Source organism: Mobula birostris, chromosome 11 (assembly GCF_030028105.1).
Source record: "Mobula birostris isolate sMobBir1 chromosome 11, sMobBir1.hap1, whole genome shotgun sequence".
NCBI classification, from domain to species: domain Eukaryota; kingdom Metazoa; phylum Chordata; class Chondrichthyes; order Myliobatiformes; family Myliobatidae; genus Mobula; species Mobula birostris.
In genome coordinates, this window is record NC_092380.1 from 103233179 (window position 1) to 103255448 (window position 22270).

The 22270-nt window shown below is 41.7% G+C and overlaps 1 protein-coding gene across 3 annotated transcripts in view; it reads left to right on the forward strand.

Annotated features, from left to right (window-relative positions):
• Positions 1-22270, forward strand: part of cttn (cortactin) — a 93738-nt gene that overhangs the window by 50725 nt on the left and 20743 nt on the right. For 2 of the 3 annotated variants that reach the window (XM_072272782.1, XM_072272780.1), the window contains 4 exons: positions 1488-1598; positions 5019-5129; positions 16134-16244; positions 19284-19339. In XM_072272782.1, coding sequence (XP_072128883.1) covers positions 1488-1598; positions 5019-5129; positions 16134-16244; positions 19284-19339 — 389 coding nt within the window. The remainder of the gene's footprint in view (positions 1-1487; positions 1599-5018; positions 5130-16133; positions 16245-19283; positions 19340-22270) is intronic. The other variant, XM_072272781.1, reaches the window with a different exon arrangement.

Genomic DNA, 22270 nt, shown 5'->3' on the forward strand with positions numbered 1-22270 from the left:
ATGGGATAATATTAGGCATGGAGCCAATAATTAACAAGATACAATGATCCTCACCCGAGTTTATAATTAACTGTGTGTGCAGGTACACGTCCTCATTGGATATTGGGTATTCGACTTTGGATATAGGCCCTTGTCTTTGCCTCTGATCCTGCCAAATCTATAGTTCTGTATGACGAAGTGCGTAACGAAAGTGTGTGTGTGTTACAGGAATCCTGCAAGAGTATGCAAGGTGTAGAGTTGAAAGTAAACAGAGAACATGAAACAACATTAGCAAGTAAATTCAAAGAAAATTGTACACCTCTTAGATACATTAGGGACATTTAAGAAACTCTTAGACACACAGCTGACATAAAAATGGAGAGAGGAATCCAACCAAAGCCCTGTAACAGCAGTAGCGTCACTTCCATGTCCTTGTGTTCCAACCTTTTTGCAGGCTTGGATTATTGGCAGTCTTTAAGTTCAGTGGAACAAACACAAAATGCTGAAGGAACTCAGCAGGTCAGTCAGCATCTATGGAGAGTGGTTCCCTTGTACAAAGAGATGGACTCATGACCTCACGGTCTACCTTGTTATGACCTTACATCTTATTGTCTACTTGCATTTCACGTTCCCTGTAACTGTAATACTTCTGTCCAGCATTCTGTTCTTCCTCCCCATTGATGAAGCATGACCTGCTGAGCTCCACTAGCATTTTGTGTTGCTCTGGATTTCCAGAATCTCTTGTGTTTAGATTCAGAAGAATCCTTTAATTGGACCATAGTTCCCAGCAGGAGTGCTTAAGATTTTTATTTCCCATTGAAAGTAATTTTTGCAGCAAATTCATCACATGGAAGTCATGGTCGTAGGGTCACAGTTTAAATGGAAGCATATATTGTTAGGATGAAGGGTCTCGACCCGAAACGTCAACTGTACCTCTTCCTAGAGATGCTGCCTGGCCTGCTGCGTTCACCAGCAACTTTTTTGTGTCTTGCTTGAAATTCCAGCATCTGCAGATTTCCTCATGTTTGCGTATATTGTTGGTATTTTTAATTTCTGGTACTATTCCTTTTACTACAGCTGTGTAGATCAGGGGTTCCCAACCTGGGGTTCACGGACCCCTTGGTTAATGGTAGTGGTCCATGGCATTAAAAAGGTTGGGAACTCTTTAGCAGATTGTTTGATACCAATTGTATTTGCAAGATCAGCCCAGTTACCAAGATAAGCAAGGCTGAAGACCTTGAAAACATGGTTTGCATTAACTAGCTTACAATGCACTGCCATTATCTGCTGTTCAGGTGACGTTATTTTTCAGAGCAAGGCATAGGGGAACATCGTCTCCCTCTGGTGCACAGTTAACACTGTCACAGACAAAGTTAAGCCAACACTGCAGCTTTGCCAACCTTGATGCAGTCTAATGAGCCTCCGCCATCTTTGGTTTGTGCATTGTATTATCTGTTCAGCTCTTCTCTCCTGCTTTAATTTAACCAAAATGGTGTGTTTTGCTGCAGATTATTCCAAAGGATTTGGTGGCAAGTATGGAGTGGAAAGGGATAAAGTGGACAAGAGTGCTGTTGGCTTTGAATACCAAGGGAAGACTGAGAAGCACGAATCCCAAAAAGGTCAGCAGTGTAGTTTTTGTTCTGGTTGTTTTACTTGTTTGGGTAGAGGTTTGCTTAACTGTTACTGAGCTGTGATTCCTCGGTTTGGGATTGAGAGCCAGTCAGGAATTTCAGCACTTGTTTCGTCGTGTGTGACTGGAAGCTACTGCTTATTCTTGTGATATCACAGAATGGCATCATTCAGCTCATTGCACTCACGGTAAGTTCCACAGTCCCATTCCCCTGTAATTCTGCAACTAATTCTCTCTCAAATGTTCCTTAACTCATTACTCATTACTCAACAACAACAGATATTTTAATTGATGGGTCCTGTGGGAGACCGGAGCACTCAAAGGAAACTGCAACGGTCATGGAGAGAATATAAGCTCTGTGTTGACCGTGTCCGAAGTCAGGATTGGGTCTGGGTCCTTGGAGCTATACGGCAGCAGTACTAACGGCCGCATCACTTCCCCATACAAATGTTCTGGTGTTAATAGTGACATTTTTAATTATGCTCTGGAACATAGTCATAGAGGACTGTAGCTCAGAAACAGGTCCTTAGGCCCATCCAGTTCTGTAACTGTTATTCCGCCTAATCCCATTGACCTGCACCTGGGCCATAGCCCTCCATAACCCTCCCATCCAAACATCTCTTAAGTGTTGAAATCAAGCTTGTATCCATCACTTCCAATGGCAGCTCGTTCCACACTTGCACCACCCACTGAGTAAAGAGTACTAACATTTTACCTTTCACCCTTAATCAATGACCTCTAGTTCTAGTCTCGCCCAACCTCAGTGGGAAAAAAACCATACACTTACACTACCTGTCACTCTCATAAATTTATATACCTCCATCAAATCTCTTTTTATTCTCCTACACACCAGGGTACAAGTCCTAACTTTGCTCTGTAATTCAGGTCCTCAAGTCCTGGCAATACTCTCTCTACTCTTTCAATCTTAATGATATATTTCCTGTAAGTATGGACAGAGTGGATGTGGCAAAGTTGTTTCCCATGATGGGGGAGTCTAGTACGAGAGGGCATGACTTAAGGATTGAAGGGCGCCCATTCAGAACAGAAATGCGAAGAAATTTTTTTAGTCAGAGGATGGTGAATCTATGGAATTTGTTGCCACGGGCGGCAGTGGAGGCCGAGTCATTGGGTGTATTTAAGGCAGAGATTGATAGGTATCTGAGTAGCCATGGCATCAAAGGTTATGGTGAGAAGGCGGGGGAGTGGGACTAAATGGGAGAATGGATCAGCTCATGATAAAATGGCGGAGCAGACTCGATGGGCCGAATGGCCAACTTCTGCTCCTTTGTCTTATGGTCTTATGGTCTAAGCAGGTGACCAAAATGGCTCAGTAAGGGATGGAGACTTTTTTTTATGCCCACCAGTGGATTGTTGTAAAAAAAATTTCGTATTTTGGACAGTTGCCATTATTCTGAGCTGGTGTATACTCAAGACAAGATGCAGAATAAAGCTGTGCTTCAATTGTAGTGGCACTCTTCTTTAAACATGCTCTCACTATACTTATACCCTGCGATTGCTAGAAAATTCAGAGATTGGGATTTTCAACTGTTTATCAAGTTGTTACGATACAGGAGAACTAGCAGGACTATATAGTGTTAGGATTGGCAGGGACCAATTGAATGTGACATTTAATTGACGGGGCAATTAACCTATTGTTACTGTGGACCAAAGTTCAGTTGGGTTTAGGATCAATACAAAGATGCTAGGACCAGAGAGGTTGAGAATATAGAAGTAAAGATGTATTGCTGAAGCTTTAAAAGGTGCTGGTCAGGCTACATTTAGAATATCGTGTGCAATTCTAGGTCTTTTATCTAAGGAAGGATGTGCCTGCCCTGGGGAGGATCCAGAGGAGATTCACAAGAATAATCCTGAGAATGCAAGGCTTAACAGATGAAGCTTGTTTGGTGTTAAATGGCTCTGGACCTATATGTGTTGATGTTCACAGCAATGGAGAGGGGAAGGAAATCTCACTGAAACCTACCAGGCATTGAGCAGAAGAGGGGATGTTTCGATTAATGGGAGAGTCTAGGATCTAAGACCACAGCCACGGAATAAAGGAGTGCCCCTTTTAAAACTGGGGTGAGAAGGAATTTCTTCAGCCAGAGGTGGTGAATCACTGGAACTGTAGCTGTGGAGGGCAGTCATAAGGCAGAGGTTCATAAGTTCATGATTGGTAAGGAACTTAAAGGTTATAAGGCGAAAACAGTAGACTGGAGTTGTGTTTTTTAAAAAAATAACGATTGAATGGTGGAGCAGACTTGATGGGCTGAATGGCCTAATTCTGCTCCTAAATCTTATAGTGCAGGTTTTTCTCTGGCTGGAAGGCATGGAATGAGGGCATAGTATCCTTGGAAAAGGAATTTGGGACTAAGATAAAGTACAGTTCAGAACTCTGGGAATTCTCTGGCCCAAAGGACCTTGACTGCTCACTGAGTTTATACAGAATGAAGGTTGATAGACAGTGAATTGGAAAGTGGGAGTGGATGGTAACATGGAATTGAACGAGGTATCATTGAATGGTAAATAATCCGGACAGACTGTTTACCTCGGACATTCATGATTACACCCAAGGCAAGGATGTAATGCTGAAGCTTTATAAGGCATTGGTGAATCCATTTGAAGTATTGTGGGTGGTTTTGGGCCCCAGATCTAAGAAAGGATGTGCTGGCATTAGAGGTGGCCCTGAGGAGGATAACAAGAAAGATCTCAGGAAAGAAAGGGTCAACGTATGAGGTGCATTTGATGCCTCTGGGCCTAGACTTGCTGGAGATTAGAAGAGTGAGTGGGGGAATCTCATGCATCGAATATTGAAAGGCCTGGATAGAGTGGATGTGGAGAGGATGTTTCCATTAGTGGGAGAGTCTACGACCAGAGGGAACAGAAGGATGTTGCTTTACAACAGAGATGAGGAGGGATTTCCTTAGCCAAGGGTGGTGAATCTGTGGAATTAATTGTCCAATCAGCTGTAGAGGCTAAGTCATTGAGTATACTGAAAACAGAGGTTGTTAGGTTCAAAGGTGTGGCATGGGCAATCCTACCAAGCGCCAAATCACAAAGTCCTGTCTCCAGCCAGCTTAGCTCTCTGGGTCATTGAGGCATGGAAGCCTCCAATCCTATGACAAAGTTGTGGTCCACTTGCAGGTTGTTATACCACAGTGCATTGCGTAATGATCTTATCTGTATAAACAATATGCAAAGCAAACTGTTCACTGTATCTCGGTACATGTGACATTAATAAACCAATACCAATCCTAACAGCGCTGTTCCTAGTTAGCAGTGCAAGGTGCCCTCGTTCTGTGCAATGAATATTCGTTTAAAAGCCTCCAACCTCCTTTCAATCCTTTGAGTCTGCAGTGAAACATTATCAGAAATGACTTCCACACTAACCAATGCCATTTGATGTAACTAGATTATGTCAAAGGCTTCGGAGGCAAGTTTGGTGTCCAGACGGATCGGCAGGACAAGAATGCCTTGGGTTGGGACCACCAGGAAACCACACAGTTGCATGAATCTCAGAAAGGTGAGTGGTTGGCAGCTCCATGCTGGTCTAAAGATAGAGGGTACAAGGACGGGACTGACTGGGAGCCTGAAGACTTATTGAGTCCATACTTCTTCATAAGTCCATAAGTTAGGAATAGCTTTTCCCTTTGCCATCAAATTTCTGAACGGTCCATAAAACTATATCATCATTCCTTTTTTGCACTAATAATTTATTTCTGTAGTTTATTGGTTCTTGTCTCTGCACTGTGCACACACACCAACAAATGTCTCATCATACGTCAGTGATAATCAGTTTGATTCTGGATTCTAGAGTTCCTGCTGGCTCTCTAGTATTTGAAATTCAAAAACATGGGCGAAGAAATAAAAGCAGATGATGGGGGAAAATAATGAGAACGATGGGAGGAGGGGAAAGTAGAGCAGTGAGGTGAGAACAAGAGGAATTAATAAATTTATTCACTGTCTGAATGGAAAGCTTAAAGGGGACCTTGGAAAATTGCTTACAGGTGCTTTAAAGTTCCTGAAATGTTTCAGTATCTGGATTTAGCCATGTAGATCAGACGTCATAGGTGCCTGCATTAGTCCCACGTCCTTTCCTATCGAAATTCCTGTCCACGCGTCTTTTGAGTGCTGTCATGTCTTGGCCTCTTCCATTTTCTCTTTCTTCTTGTTCTGAGAACCACTGCCCTCCACATGTGGGGGGACAAATTGAGATGTCAGATTTCCTGAAATTTCTTTCTCTCTCACTCTCTCACTCCTCTCTCACTCTCTCACTCCCTCACACCTTGGACATGCTCCCTCTAGTTTTTCCCTGTTTTAGTCCTTCATTTTATCAACCTCCATTAAGGTCACACCTCAGCCATGTATGGTTCCAAGGAGTACAAACCCAGCCCATCCAATCTCTCCTTGTGACTGCAGCCCTCCATTTTAGGCAGCTGCTTGGAGAATCTTCTTCTGCACACTCTCCAGTGCTACCCGATTTCTGATGCTCACACTGGGTGAAAGCTAGAGTTGCTTTTTTTAGTGGAAAGAAAGGGGGCAAAAGTGGAAAGAGAAAAATGCCTCTGGAAGTTGTCAGCAAGGAATCCTCTGGTAAATGTTTTGGCTGTGAGGATTGTTGCAGAGAAGCATGTTTGCACATATACGAAGACAAGAGATTCTGCAGATGCTAGAAATCCAGAATAACAAACACAAAATGCTGGAGGAGCTCAGCAGGTCAGGCAGCATCTATGGAGAGGAATAAACGGTCGATGTTTTGTGTTGAGATCCTTCATCAGGGCAGTTAGTCTGTAGCTGCATAGTTAGTCTCTAAGTATTGACTTCTGTTATTGGAGTTGCCCTGATTTATAGTGGATTCCAGTTAATTGTGACACATCAGGACCAGTACATTTTTGCCCAATTAAGTGGCTGCCCCGATTAGCCGAAGTTTCATGGAAGAGTTTAAAAAGGTTTAAAAGATACGAACTGAGTAACAAATTATGTATTTAAATGAAATACAGAACAAAGAGCACTATTAATAGTTTTACAGTACTATAAATCCGTATTAGTCCCTGATAGTTATCGACAGAAGAAATCATCCAGTGTATGCAACACACAGCTGCCTTCACACAATGCTATTAATGATTACATCCTCCAAATCTTCATTTTCATTGCAACATTCAAGATGATTGTTGATATCTTTGAATTCTTGGTAGTTTCTAACTTGTTGAAGTCGTGAAATTGTTTCATTTTCTCTCCCGGCCTTTTCTGTCCTCTCTAAGCCTGAATGCTTTAAACTGCAGTGAGCAAAACAGTTCTGAGTTGTCTTACTGCTTGTGTCTCCCCAACAAACAGACAAAAATCACTGCTTTTTGACCACAAACACATGCAACTGATGCTTTTTGCAGTACTGTTTGTCTAAGCATGGTGTAGCTTTTAATGGCCATACAAGTGTATGCGACTGATGCTAGTTAGGACCTGTTCAACAACTGTCTTCTGTCCCAATTAAGTGGCATAGTGTCCCAAATAAACAAAGGAATTCCAGCAATTTTCTCAATTAGATTTTGTCCTTTAAGAGTTGTCCCAAATAACTGGTTGCCTTGATTAACCGACAGGCCAATTAACTGGAACCCATTGTACTAGCATTTGCTAAATAGCATATTGGATTTGGCAAACACAGCTCCTTGCCAAGCTACTGTATATCATGGTGTGCCCTTTCCCAATATAAATCAGGCAAAGGGTTGGCCTTTTAATCTGTGCTTATTTTTTCCCTCAGAGGGTTGTACTCTATTCAAGAATATGCAACAATTAAAAAATACTCAGGATATCAATTTCTAGTATTGAAGGAACGCAGCCCACCCTCCACTCGTCTATTGCTCATTCTGTACTTTTACCTCTTCTCACCTGCCTATCACCTCCCCCAGGGTCCCCTCCTCTTTCCCTTTTTCCCATGGTCCATTCTTCTCTCCTATCAGCATCCTTCTTCTCCAGCCCTTTATTTTTCCCATTCACCTGGCTTAAACCATCACCTGCTACCGAGCCTCTTTCCTCTCCCCCCACCTTTTTATTCTGGCATCTTCCCCCTTCGCTGCTGATGAAGTGTCTCAGCCTGAAGCATCAAATGTTTATTAATTTCCATAGATGCTGCCTGACCTGCTGAGTTCATCCAGCATTTTGTGTGTTTTGCTTTGGATTTTCAGCGTCGGCAGACTTTCTCATGGCCACGATCCAAAGAAATAGCTGCTTTTAGAAAGAAACTAAACTTTAGTAGCAACAAACCACTCTTAGTATGTCTCAAAGCAAAGAACAGCCGCCATTAAGTTGTTTCAACACTGGAACCCATTTAGCCTATCACATCCATAGCAGGAGAGGGATCCCATCTATTTCCCCCTCTCATTTTCTTGCAGCCACTCCATTTTCAATGTTACTTTTTGCCACTTACCTATACTACACAACTTATAGTTGTCAATTAACCTACCTAGAGAAAGATTGAGTTGAGATTCTGAATTACACAGAGTTGCATACGGGCTACAGCATGGAAACTCTCATGGTCTAGATCAGGGTATCCTTGTGTCCACAGTCCCCTCGGTTAGTGGTAACGGTCCATGGCATAAAAAAGGTTGGGAACCTCTGGCCCACGTGAATCTTTTCCTATCTTTCATGCAGTCCAATCAATGTGATCTCCTATCCCTTTTTCCTTTCCCTCCACCCATCCCCGCTACTGTCTGTTTCTCCCACTTTCCACTTTGATACATATGTCTTCTTTTTATCTCAATCTTTCAAAATAGTATTTTCCACAGTCCCGGGATAATTATTTTACAATGTCTTTATTTTAGGTTCACGGTTCCAGCGCCTTTTGTATGTTGTCCCCGTGACTGCGTGGATTTCCTCCTGGTGCCCCAGTTTCCTCCCACAGTCCAAAGGTTTTAGTTGGTTAATTGGTTGTTGTCAATTGTCCTGTGATTAGGTTAGTGTTAGACAGGTGGATTGCTGGACGGTGCGGCCTGTTGGGCTGGAAAGACCTGTTCCATTTTGTATCTCTAAATAAATAAAATAATAACTGCATTTCACCGGCGTGGCTTCATGTGGGAAATGAAGTTGTTGTAAGCCAGGGTCTGAGGTGGTTACAGTTCGTTCTGCCCAATGTAAAGGTATTGAGTAAGCATTTTGCATAGTGCCTGCAATGTGAGACATGGCTGGAGGCCTAGGCCTGGAAAGTGGTGTTATCCACAGAGGTTTTGTGCCGACTAGTGTAAATGGAATTGACTGAACAGCCCCCTACCCTGCCATAAATTTCTGTGATTCTATAAATAAAGGAGAATTAATCTGGTATTCACTAATGGCTCTCTTTGTGGTTTGGTGCTTGGAACAGGAAGAGAGAGATTGATGTGAACAAAACTGAGGTCTCTTTGTTTATTGAAGTTTTAGCTGTTACGGTGGTCAGCAAGTTTAGCCTTCAGCAGAATAGTCTGTATGTCCTGCGTGGTGCTGACATGAATAGATTCCTCATGTGAGGCTGGCTGTCGACATCACGCGTCGGTGATGAGGAAGATTATCAGGATAACTGACAACAAAGCAGCTGGTGCTGATTATCAGATGCTGGCAGCAAAACTGCAAGTCGGCAGGGATTTGACAATAAAGGTTTTAGTCAGGAACACAAAACTGTAGAACCCCACTCTTTTCTGCCTCGTCATTCATTGCAACTGCACCAAAGGCAATGTCCTTTCACCCACCCCAGAAGGATTAGTGTGATATTTTTTTTGAATCTCCCCGCTGAATGGTTTCATGTCTGTGCCTACGCTTTCTTTTTTTATTGATCTTCATTGAGTCATCGAACCATTACAATGCAGGATGATGACTTCCTTTCCAGCTAACCTATGCCTGTTCTCTGGAACATTCCAGTTCCATTACCTCATTGTTTTCTCTGCGGTTTATACCTTTCCCCTTACAAAGTCTTTTTTCTGGCCATACAGCTTGTAGAATCAGAATCAGGTTTAGTATCACTGAAGTATGTTGAATTTGCTATTTTGCAGCAATAGTACTGAGCAATAGATAAAGTATACTATAAATTACAAATGTGTACATGTGTTTTTCATATACACACATATACAGTATTGTGCAAAAGTTTTCTATATATATAGACTACCTAAGAGCTTTGCACAATACTGTATATTATTTCTTTCCAGTTACCAAATAACTGTTAATGCTATTGAACAAATGCTGGCTGGTGGTGTAGTGGCAGCAGCACCGGACTTCAGGACAAATGTTCCTGTGAATCCAGCCGGCTCCTTGCATGCTTTACATCTGTGCCAGGTTGAGTGCCGAGCTTGCAACTCGGCCTCATAAAAGAACAGACAAAAACAGACTAAGGAAACGGCAAAAATGCCACCCGATGTGAAAGGAGCAGCGACTATGGAGCTAATACAAAGCCTAATTACTCTTATTTCTGGCTTCCAGCCACCTTAGCAAACATTGCAAAATAGCAATATAGTGGACTCCGGTTAATTGGGCTTTGAGTTAATCGGGGAGGCTGCTTATTTGGGATAAAATCTAATCAAGAATATTTAATTAAATAAGCAGTGTGAAAACTGAGGCAATGTTCACAGGTTCATTGACCGTACTGAAATCTGATGAAAGCTGTTCCTAAAACGTTGAACGTGCATCTTTGGGCTCCCACGACACCTACCTGATGGTACTATTGGGAAAAGGGTAAGTCCCGGGTGGTGAGAGCCCTCACTGATGAATGCTGCCTTTTTGAGGCATGGCCTGTTGAAGATGTCCTTGTTTGGTGGGGAGGTTGGTGTCCATGATGGAGCTAGCTGAGATGCAGCAACTCTGCAGCTTTTCCTGATCCTGTGCAGAGGCCTCTCCATTCCAGCTGGTAGTGCAACCCGTTAGAAAGCTCTTCATGGTATATCTTTAGAAATCACTTCTGTGCAGAGAGAATTTTCCAAATAAAATAAATTCTAGTGAGTTTTTTGCACAATAAAGTTTCCTTTTGCAAAATCACCTTTGATAAATGCACTTTTGAATCAACCATAAACCTGGCTCTGCTTTAACTTTTGAGGTGAGGGAACTTGGCAAATGGAATGTAATTTATTGCCTCCCCGACATCCTGCAGATTCAGCCAGCTCGACAAGGTTTCATCTGAAGTCACATGGTGTCATTGGAAAGCGAACTGGGATGGCCTATCCCACATTGCTTTCTGATTTGATTCAATCACATACATTGAGACAGCTGTACCTGCAGCATTGAAAGTTTAGCTTTAGTTGTCACATATACATCGAAGCGTACAGTGAAATGTGTCGTTTGCATCGAGGATGTGCCGGGGGCAGCCTGCAAATGTCATGCTTCTGACATACCCACACTTCCTAATCTCATACGTCTTTGGAATGTGGGAGGAAAGCAGAGCACCTGGAGGAAACCCATGCAGTAACGGGGAGAACGTACAAACTCCTTACAGGCAGCGGTGGGAATTGAGTCCAGATCTTGCAGCTGGCACTGTAAAGCATTATGCTAGTGCCTACACTATCATGCTGCCCTACAAACTCTCTGCTGTTCCATTTTATTTCTTTTATTTTCAGCTCTTTTCTATTATTTTCATAATTTTGTTGAAACCTGTTCTCGTTCTTTTTCCATTTGCTCAGCATAGAAGCTGAGAGTTTATCAGCGGCGTATAACTTTCACCCTCATATGTAGGGTCAAATACAATGGACCATCTTGATCCCGAATATTTACTGCTCTGAGGGACAAGCTTTTAAATCCAGTGAGTGCAGGAAATGATATGGAACAGGAAAAAAGGTCAGAACATTTGATACAGATGTGGAAAGTGGGGAAAAAAGTCAATGCCCATTAAATTTCCTGCTGAACTTAAACCAACCTAGTGCGAGTTGTGTGTTAAGTGTCACTTCTTTGGAAAGTATATTTAGTGCCTTTACAAAGAAGGCATGCTAGTGGCTGTATTTCACTTGGAGTTTGAGGATATTTATTATGTCACCAAAGACTTGAGCAAATTTCTGCAGATGTACCGTGGACAGCATTCTGGCTGGCTGTATCGCTGTCTGATATGGAGACACCAATGCGCAGGTTCAGAAAAAGCTGCAGAGGGTTGTGTACTCAGACAGCTCCATCATGGGCACTAGTCTGGTCACCATTGAGAACATCTTCAAAAGGTGGTGCCTCATAAAGGTGGTATCCATCATGGAGGACCCTCCATTCTGGACGTACCCTCTTCCTATTACTACCATCAGGGAGGAGGTACGGGTGACTGAAGATGCACACTTAATGTTTTAGGAATAGCTTCTTCTCCTCCGCCATCAGGTTTCTGAATGGTCAGTTAACCGATGAGCATTGCCTCACTGCTTTTGCTCGGAGTTTTCTTGAAGGAATGCCCCTGTTTGCTGATTCAGATACAGGTTATTTATCAGATGTACATCAAAGCATACAGTAAACTGTGTTGTTTGTCTTAACAACTAACACAACCTAAGCACATGCAGCTCACAAGTGTTGCCATGCATCTTGGCGCCAACAGAGCATGCCCACACTGTTCATTAGCAACAACGGCAACAAAACAGGACGACAACAGCAAAACGAGCCTCTTTTGTCCCGCCTGGGCATCCACTCACATAGATGTGCTCCAAGCCAAGGACAGACCTGCAGCCTCCAGTGGGTGCAAAAACATTGGGCCTCCGACTTCCAGACGTGCCGACGTCAGTCTTTGACCTTTGGGCTTACATTTTTCAGTATTGACCCCCAGGACTCACCAGTCACAGGACCTTGCACTGCAGGTCTCAAACTCCAGACTCGCATACGCCTCAAACTGCGAGCAGAGAGTCCAAGATGGCACCAGGCACTTAGGGTCGCCTATTCATCTGTGGCAGCAGCTGTGGGTCCTATATTGGCTTCATCAGTGCCCTTGGAAAGTGCAGAACTGAAATGGAAACTCAGCAGCAACGGATTGTGTATAAAGTAGGAAGAGACCAGCACAAGCCCAGGATGTCGCAGGATATGGGCCGGCATGGTAGAGTAGCAGTTAGAGGAACATATAAAATCAGGGTTTAATTCACGCTGCTGTCTCCAAGAAGTTTGTATGTGCTCTCTGTGAATATATGGGTTTCTTTCAGGTGCTCTGGTTTCCTCCCACGTTCCAAAAGATGTATGTGTCAGGTTAGTGAGTTGTGGGTAAGCTATGTTGATACAGGAAGCGTAGTGAAGTTTCCAAGCTGCCCAGCATAATCCTCGCTGAATTGATGCAAACAACACATTTCACTGTATGTTTCGAGGTGCATGCGACAAATAAAGCTCATCTTAAAAGAAGGCAAAACCAAAATGTCACACATTTTATATACAGTGTCTATAAAAAGTATTCACCTCCCCCCACCCCTGTGGAATTTTTCCTGATTTGTTGTTTTACAACATCGAGTCACAGTGGATTTAATTTGGCTTTTTTGACACTGATCAACAGAAAAAGACTCTTGTGTCAAAGTGAAAACAGATCTCTACAAAGTGATCTAAACTAATTACAAATACAAAATAACTGATTGCATAAGTATTCACCCCGTTCAAGTCAGTTTTTAGTAGATGTACCTTTCAAGTCAGTTCAAGTCAAGTCAGTTTTTAGTAGATGTACCTTTGGCAGCAATTCCAGCCATGAGTCTGTGTGGATAGGTCTCTATCTGCTTTGCACATCTAGACACTGCAATTTTTCCCTATTCTTCTTTACAAAACTGCTCAAGCTCTGTCAGATTGCATGGGGATAGTGAGTGAACAACCCTTTGCAAGTCCACCCACAAATTCTCAATTGGATTGAGGTCTGGACTCTGACTTGGCCACTTCAGTACATTAACTTTGTCGTTTTTAACCCATTCCTGTCTAGCTTTGGCTTTATGCTTGGGGTCATTTTCTTGCTGGAAAACAAATCTTCTCCCAAGTCTCAATTCTATTGCAGACTGCATTAGGTTTTCCTCCAGGACTTCCCTGAATTTTGCTGCATTCATTTTATCCTCTACCTTCATAAGCCTTCCGGGACCTGCTGCAGAGAAGCATCCCTACAGCATGGTGCTTCACGATAGGGATAGTGTGTTTTTGTTGACATGTAATGTTTAGTCTGATAGCTAAAACGCCCAATTTTGGTTTCATCAGACCTATAAGAAGCTTCTTCCAACTGACTTCAGAGTTTCCCACATGCCTTCTGGCAAGTTCTAGAGGAGATTTCATGTGAGTTTTTTTTCAACAGTGACTTTCTGTTTTCCATTCTCCCATAAAGCTGTGACTGGTGAAACACCCGGACAACAGTTGTTGTATGCACAGTCTCTCCCATCTCAGCCACTGAGGCTTGTAACTCCTCCAGAGTTGTCATAGGTCTCCTGGTGGCCTCTCTCACTAGTACCCTTCTTGTACGCTCACTCAGTTTTTGAGGACAGCCTGCTCTAGGCAGATTTACCGCTGAGCCATATTCTTTCCATTTCTTTATCATTGACTTAACTGTTCTCCAAGGGATATTCAGTGACTTGGAAATTTTCTTGTATCCATCTCCTGACTTGTGCTTTTCAATAACCTTTGTGCGGAGTTGATTGGAGTGTTCTTTTGTCTTCAAGGTTTTGAAACACCTTGACTGCACACAGGTCTCCAAAAACAGATCTCCATTTAACTAATTATGTGACATCTGAACACCAATTGGCTACACCAGTGATGATTTGGTGTGTCATATTAAAGGGGGTGAATACCTATGCAATCAATTATTTTGTGTTTTATATTTGTAATTAATTTAGATTACTTTGTAGAGATCTGTTTTCACGTTGACACGGAAGATCCTCTTTCCGTTGATCAGTGTAAAAAAAAAGACAAATTAAATCCACTGTGAGTCAACGTTGTAAAGCAATAATACATGAAAACTTTTGGGTGTGGTGGGGTGAATACTTTTTAATAGGCACTATATAGACACTGCTGTTTAACTAAGTAGCACACTATTTAAATGAAATACAGAATAAATTATATAGCACTACAATACTACTAAAGTACTATAAAAGCATATTAGTTTCTAATAGTTATTGGAGAAATTCATCCTGTGTACTTGTAAGCTGCCTTGTTCTTTTGATTGAATATAAATTAACAAAATCACTGTAGACTCTTTGTGCAGATAATGGACTACTTTCATACAATGCTTTTGACAAACTCATCTTCCAAATGTTAATTTTCATTGTAATTCGAGGTAATTGTTGATACCTTCGAATTATTCATCGTTCTTAACTTGTTGAAGTAGTGAAATCACTTCATTTTTGCTCCTGGCCATTTCTGGCATCTCTAAGCCTGAATGCTTGAAACCACGGTGAGCAAAACTGTTCTCAGTTACCTTGCTGCTTATTTCTCACCAATTATCAGTGACAAAAATCACTGCTTTTTGAACACAAATGCATACAATGGCCGGCTCCTTGCATATTTTCCATCTGTCCTGGGATGAGCATTGAGCAAGCCACTTGGCCTCATAAAAGAACAGTCAAATGCTATGGAAACTGCAAAAATGCTGCCCGTTGCCACCACGATGCACGAAGAGGAACAACAACAACAAACCAATTAACCTATGGCTCAATTAACTGGAATCCACAGTATATAAATATATATTTTTATATTATAAACATACAAAAGTTTATTCAAATGCTTAAGATATGACAGCAATGAACTGTTATACAATATATAGAACTTTATAAATCACTCCTTACAGTTTCAAATTAAAATAGCATTATCACTGTCCACAACGCACTGAAGTCCCTGAAGGGCCAACTGTTCCCAAAAGTCTCCCATAGTTTGCTTTTTAGTAGTACAACAACTTGCTCACATCCTCAATGATTTTTCTATTATAGAATCAAGTTTGCTTATTTGAATTGAAATATTTGTTTATACGTAATTTAAACCCTGCAGAAGCTAGAAATTCAAATTACTGTCAGAACAATTGCAACACCTCGACAGATTGGGTAGTATATGTGGGAGGGGAAGCGGAGGGTAATGTTTCAGGTCCGTGACCTCCTTGTCAGATCTGAGATGTTAACTGTTTCTGTCTTCACTATTGATGTCAGTCCTGTTGAGCACTGAAACATCTAAAAAAATCCTTTTATTTAATATTTGTCTTCAAAAGGTTTTTATCCATTGAGCATTGATTTCACCAAACATTGTGTCTTTGTTGGTATTGTAAAATATATCAACAAATTTCTGCACTTCAGAGGAAGGAGCTACCATGTTTTGTGTGCATTTCAGCTCTAACTTCATAACTGCATTTGTTTTGGCGACTGACCTTGGCAAAGTTGGAGCATTGATTTAAACTTGATTGTGTGGGACTAACTGTTGTTTTAAGATGCTGCCATTTAACCAACTGTTCTTATCTTCAAAAGCAGCACAATTTTAATGAGTTGTTTTAAAAAAAGTAATCTGTTTTATAATTTTGTACCGTGCCTGTCTTTGTTGTTCTGTTTTTTAACCTGTTAGATGTTTGACCTAACCTGGCTTGTTTTCTCTGTTGTCGTCATCTTTATCTTGGTTGCCTGTGGATTCACAGACTATAAGAGAGGTTTCGGCGGGAAATATGGTGTTGAGACAGAGAAACAGGACAAATCTGCGGTGGGGTTCGATTACAAGGAAAAGCTGTCCAAGCACGAGTCTCAACAAGGCACAGTTCAATGCCAGGCCACACCTGGGTTTCTTCACGTTGCATTACATTTCAGCACAGACTCTGTCGGCAGCTTAATCTTTGAATTAGTGTCGTGCAGTGTTAAAAAATGTGTATTTATTTCCAAATCTGACCCCTGCTCCCCTCCCTTCTATCAAACGTTACCCCTTCTCTCCTGAAAAGTAACTTATCCTTGTGACCAAGAACCACTTTGCTCTTTTCTGCTCCTGTGATTCTTGAGATTTCAGGAAGTATCCAATCCTTTTATAATTATTCCTCTCAGCTCAGGATGGTAAAACCTGAGGTACGGGCATAGTCAAGCACACTCATTTCCCAGTTGCTGGGAAATTTGAGCTATTCTAGTGGTATTTATTATTGCGGCTTCCTGGAGATTTCGTAAATATTGCCTAATTGTTTAATGCCATTGTGTAGTGCCTTTCAGATGATACTGGTGGTCAGTATTACTATTGGGACAATGTATGTCCTGTTCATGTTCCACAGTCTTTCAATTTCCTCTTTTAATTCAGCATTTTTCTGGTGTTTTTCACTTATTGATTTCTGAATATTATGTGTGCTTGGATTGGCTATCTATTATTATTATTATTATTATTATTATTAGAGCATAGTAACCAGCCCTTCCGACCCAATGAGACCATGCAGCTCAATTACATCTTTATCACCAATTAACCTAGTAACCTGTATACACAGTCCTTTTGTAACTGAAGTGTTACTTTATAGCGTGTAGGCTCCAAAATGAATATAAACACGAGATTCTGCAGATGCTGGAAATCGAGAGCAACACACACAAAATGCTGGAGGAACTCAGCAGGTCAGGCTGCATCTATGGAGGGGAATAAGCAGTTGACGTTTTGGGCCGAGACCCTTTATCAAGACTCAGCAAGTCAGAGGTCAGTCCACTAGACTACAACAGTACGTCCTGGTGGAGGGTCTCAGCTGAAACATCAACTCGTTATTCCTTTCCATTGATGCTGCCTGACCTGCTGAGTTCCCGAGCATGTTATTCCCAAATGAATATGTTGAATTATGGATTTTGTGTAGCCATCTCTTAATGTTACTTGGCTTCTATCAGTGTCTATACTGATGTAGTGAAGTTCCTAAAACCTGTGGTACTGTTTAAATATTTTACTACATAACACAACAACAGTTAATTATCCCCTGATCCTGATGGACTATTCATTAAACAAGTGATTGATTCAACCTTTTTGGCCTCAGCTCCACTTTTCTCTTGTTCCCAGTGATATTTAATTCCCTCAGCTCTTAAAAAGTTTATCTGTCTCAACGTTGACTGTACTTGGGACATGTTCTCCACAGAGTACATTCCGCTGATTCACAACCTCTTAGAGAAGTTCTACCTTATCTCAGTCTTAACTCTTAAGATTTTTAAACAGATTTGAAGTACTAAGTTCCTAATTTGATTGTCTCTTGATTAATTTGAGGGGAATTGAACAAAGTTCAAAGTAAATTTATTATCAAAGAATGTATATGTCACCATATACTACCCTGAGATTCGTTTTCTTTCAGACATTCACAATAGAATAAAGAAATGCAATAGAATCAATGAAAAACAACACACAAAGGCTAACAAAGTTAATGTGCAAAAGAAGATAAACTCTGCAAATATAACAATAATAAACAGTAAATAAATAATATTGAGGACAAGAGTTGTAGATTCCTTGAAAGTGAGTCTACAGATTGTGGAACCAGTTCAGAGTAGTGGTGAGTGAAGTTATCCATGCTGGTTCAGGAGCCTGATAGTTGAAGGGTAATAACTGTTCCTGAACCTGGTGGTGTGGGACCTAACCTTCCTGTACTTCCTTCCCGAAGGCAGCATGGCCCGGATGGTGGGATCCTCCCATGTATCCAGATTTATGTCCTGCATTGATCCATGTCAGTGAAGAAACAACAATGGAGTGGAATTGAAACGTCAGCTGTGTATTTGCTGCCGTAGATGCTGCCGGCCCTGCTAAGTTACTCTTACATCTCCAGTTGCTCTGGATACCAACATCTGCAGTCTGTTCAGTCATCAAGACACTGACGATAGCTTATTGTCTATTTCACCATATTTCCAGAGGCTTGAATTGAAATTTCAGGAGTTGGTCAACGCACATTGGCAAGTGACCCCAAACCTGGCCAGGCAGATTAGTGATGATGTCACAGGCCCTACACTCCACACCATTTACTTATTTTTTTATAGATACGGTGTGGAACAGGCCTTTCTGCCCCAATGAGCCATGCTGCCCAGCAACCAGCCTAATCATAGGACAATTTGCAATGACCAATTAACCAGTATGTCTTAAATGGGAGGAAACTAGAGCATTTGGAGGCAGCCAAAGTGGTCATGGCGAGTACGTACAAACTCCTTACAGACTGCGCTGGAATTAAGCTCCGAACTCTGATGCCACAAGCTGGATTAGCGTCATGCTAACTGCCAGGGCCCACTGTGGGCCCACCTTCCCACAGGTGGCTGCAATCTTGGGAACTAGGGGGTGCGGAGCAGATAAAGATGAGAGTTTTGGATCATCTAGTTAGCTCTGGGGTCCAAGGGTGAGCAGGGCACTAAAGTAACATTACAAAGAAATGCCCAGAAGGTCTGTGCTGTAATGTGGTACATTTTCTTTTTGTCTTTGTCCTTTCTAATCTGTAGACTCTAATTTTGCTTGTGTGTACTTATCGTAATCAAACCATCAACACCTCTGAAAGCCTGACTTAGCATGTCTTAAGTAATAAGGTAATTCACTCCAGCATCTCATTTCCTCTCCTGTTGAATCACAGATTTCGCTTATCAATGTCAAATGGCACAAAGCAAAATGATAGATTAATATTCTCTGACAGTATCATTTCTTTTTCTCATGGCTAATCTAATTGAGCCTGATCAAATCTTGCCTGTCATTTAAAATGAGAGCTTCTCATATTAAGTTTGGCTGCCTTCTTTGAGTAATGCATGGTCATTCTGCTCTGTCCTGCGTACAGTATCTCGTGGGGCAGCTGAAACATAACCCTCTCCATCTCTTCATTCAGATTACTCAAAGGGATTTGGTGGCAAGTATGGGGTGCAGAAGGACCGGATGGACAAGGTGAGTGGAAGGAATGAACTGCTTTTGTACGTGTAAACGCACAAGGTTCTATAGACGCTGGGAATCCCGAGTAACACACACAAGAAGCTGGAAATCCGGAGTAACACACAGAAATGCTGGAAATCCAAAGTAACACACACCAAATATTGGAAATCCGGAGTAACACACACAAAATTCTGGAAATCCACACAGAATAGTGGGGGATTTCAGCAGTTCAGGCAGCATCTGTGAAAAGGAATAAACAGTCCACATTTTGGGCCCAGATCCTTCACCAAAGTACAAAATATATTTATTATCTAAGTATATACAAAATATACGCCTTGAAATTCATCTTTTCGCTGACGAGCACAAACAAGTACAACAGGATCCACAAAAAACCACATGTAGAGTATGTATGCTTTTTCAGTATGATCCTATTGGGTTTTGACCAAGTGATGGGAAAGATTCTGCCTCATCCAGCTTACAACACACAAATTCTATTTATTTGTCTCTACATTACAAACTACATGATTTGATGTGAGTGGAGGAAGCCAGATATTAGATCCAATTTCTTTCTACACCAAATTTTCACTATGGTGTCAGGACCACTTTGCACTCGCTCCCTCTCTCCATCTGTCTATTACAGATATTCTCTTTGTTTACTCTATTCCTTCCCCTTCTTTGTCTGTTTAAAACAGGAATGCCTCTGACATTTCTATCCTTGGCCATCTTCTGGCTAATACATTTCATCCTTGCGTGGACTATTTCCTAAATGGGGAGAAAATTCAAATTTTGAGGTGCAAAGGGACTTGGGAGTCCTTGTGCAGGACTTCCTAAAGGTTAATTTGTAGATTGAGTCTGTGGTGAGGAAGTCAAATACAATGTTAGGACTGTTTTTGAGAGGACTAGAATATAACAACAAAATTGTAATACAGAGGCTTTGTAAGGCACTGTTAAGGCCTCACTTGGAGTATTGTGAGCAGTTTTGGGCCCCTTATTGAAGAAAGGATGTGGAGAAGGTTCAAATGAGGCTCACAAAAATAATTCCGAGATTAAAAAGTTTATTATGTGAGGAGCGTTTCATGGCTCTGGGCCTGTACTCACTGGAGTTCAGAAGAATGAGGAGGAATCTCATTAAAGCCTATCGAATGTTGAAAGGCCTAGATAGAGTGGAGTAAGAGAGTCTAGAACCAGAAGACACAACTTCAGAATAGTGAGGTGTCCATTTAGAACGGAGCTAAGGAGGAATTTCTTCAGCTAGAGAGTGGTGAATCTGTGGAATTCTTTGCCACGGCAGCTGTGGAGGCCTAGACTTCATGTATATTTAAGGCAGAGGTTGATAGATTCTTGATTGGTCAGGGCATGAAGGGATACGGGGCGAAGGCAGGAGATTGGGCCTGAGAGGAAAAATGGATCAGCCATGATTAAATGGTGGAGTAGACTCGATGGGCCAAATGGCCTAATTCTGCTCCTACTGTATATCCTATGGTCTTTTATGTGTTTAAACCAAGATTGTCTCTGACCTTTCTATTCTTGGCCATTTCATTCTTCTTCGTTCAATATCCCAACTTCTCCTCATTCTAAATGGATGATATTGATCAGTTTCTCTCCCCCTGTAGATACTGCCTGACCTGCTGAATAATTCCAGCATTTTCTGTTTTATTTTAAGTAACCAGCCCTGCTCTTCCAGCACCCCTTAGCATAACCTTAGAACTGACAGCACAGAAGGATGCTAGTAGACCCATTATGTTGTTGATTTCTCTCTACTGCATGGTTAATTCTAATTTCACACCCTTCTAATAGTTTTCATTAGCAATGATGCATGTAAAGCGCTATTAAATATTGACTGTTTTAAGCTAATGGCAGAAGCTAATGAATTCTATCTACCTCTAGTCCCTTGTTGCTCATATTAAATCTAAGTGTGTGCTTTGTTTGTCAAATCAGTATGTCAGGTGATAACAGTAATCAACTCCAGCGCGTTCAAATCAAGTTTTCCACTTGTCTTTAATCCAGTATCTTTGTAGTGAAGTAAAATTAGTACAGAAATAAAAGAATATTCTTTCTATAATAGGCGCCGGGTGCCACGGTAGTGTAGCGGTTTGCGTGACGCTGTTACAGCTCAAGGCATTGGAGTTTGGAGCTCATTTCTGAAGTCATCTGTAAGGAATCTGTACGTTCTTCCTATGAATGTGTGAGATACCTCCACCTGCTCCGGTTTCCTCTCACAGTCTAAAGACACACCGGTTAGTAGGTTATAAACATGAGAAATTCTGGAGATGCTGGAAGTCCAGATCAGCGCACACAAAATGTTGGAGGAACTCAGCAGGTCAGGCAGCATCTATAGAAATGAATGAACAGTTAACATTTCGGGCTGAGACCCTTGTTCAGGAGAAGGGTCTTGGCCCGAAACATCAACTGCTGCCTGTCCTGGTTAGTAGGTTAATTGATCATTATAAGTTGTCCCGTGATTAGGCAAGGGTTAAATTGGGGGTTGCTCAGCCTACTCCACTTAATCTTAATTAATAAATAAATAAATAAAAAGGTAAACAGAATTTTGCTAATCACCAAATAAGGCTCAGGCATTCTTTTACAGAGAATGGAAATGCAATTCCTCTCTCTTTTATCTATCTGTAGATTTATATTTGCCTTGTATCTGCCCTCACTCTGACCTCCTGCAGTCTTTCTTAGTGTTTGGGTTTGTCAAAGTTTATTTAGCTGTACAGCATAGAGGAGGCCTTTGGAGCCACACACCCAGCAACCCCACATCCCCGATTAATGTCCGGTACATCTTTGGACTGTGAGAGGAAACCAGTGCGCTAAGGGAAAGCACGCACATTCCACAGGGAGGACGTACAGAGGCTGCTGTCAGAAATGCACCGGAATTCAACTCCGTGATGCCCCAAGCTGTAAAAGTGTTGTGCTAACTGCCGCACTGCCTCGATGCCCAAGTTA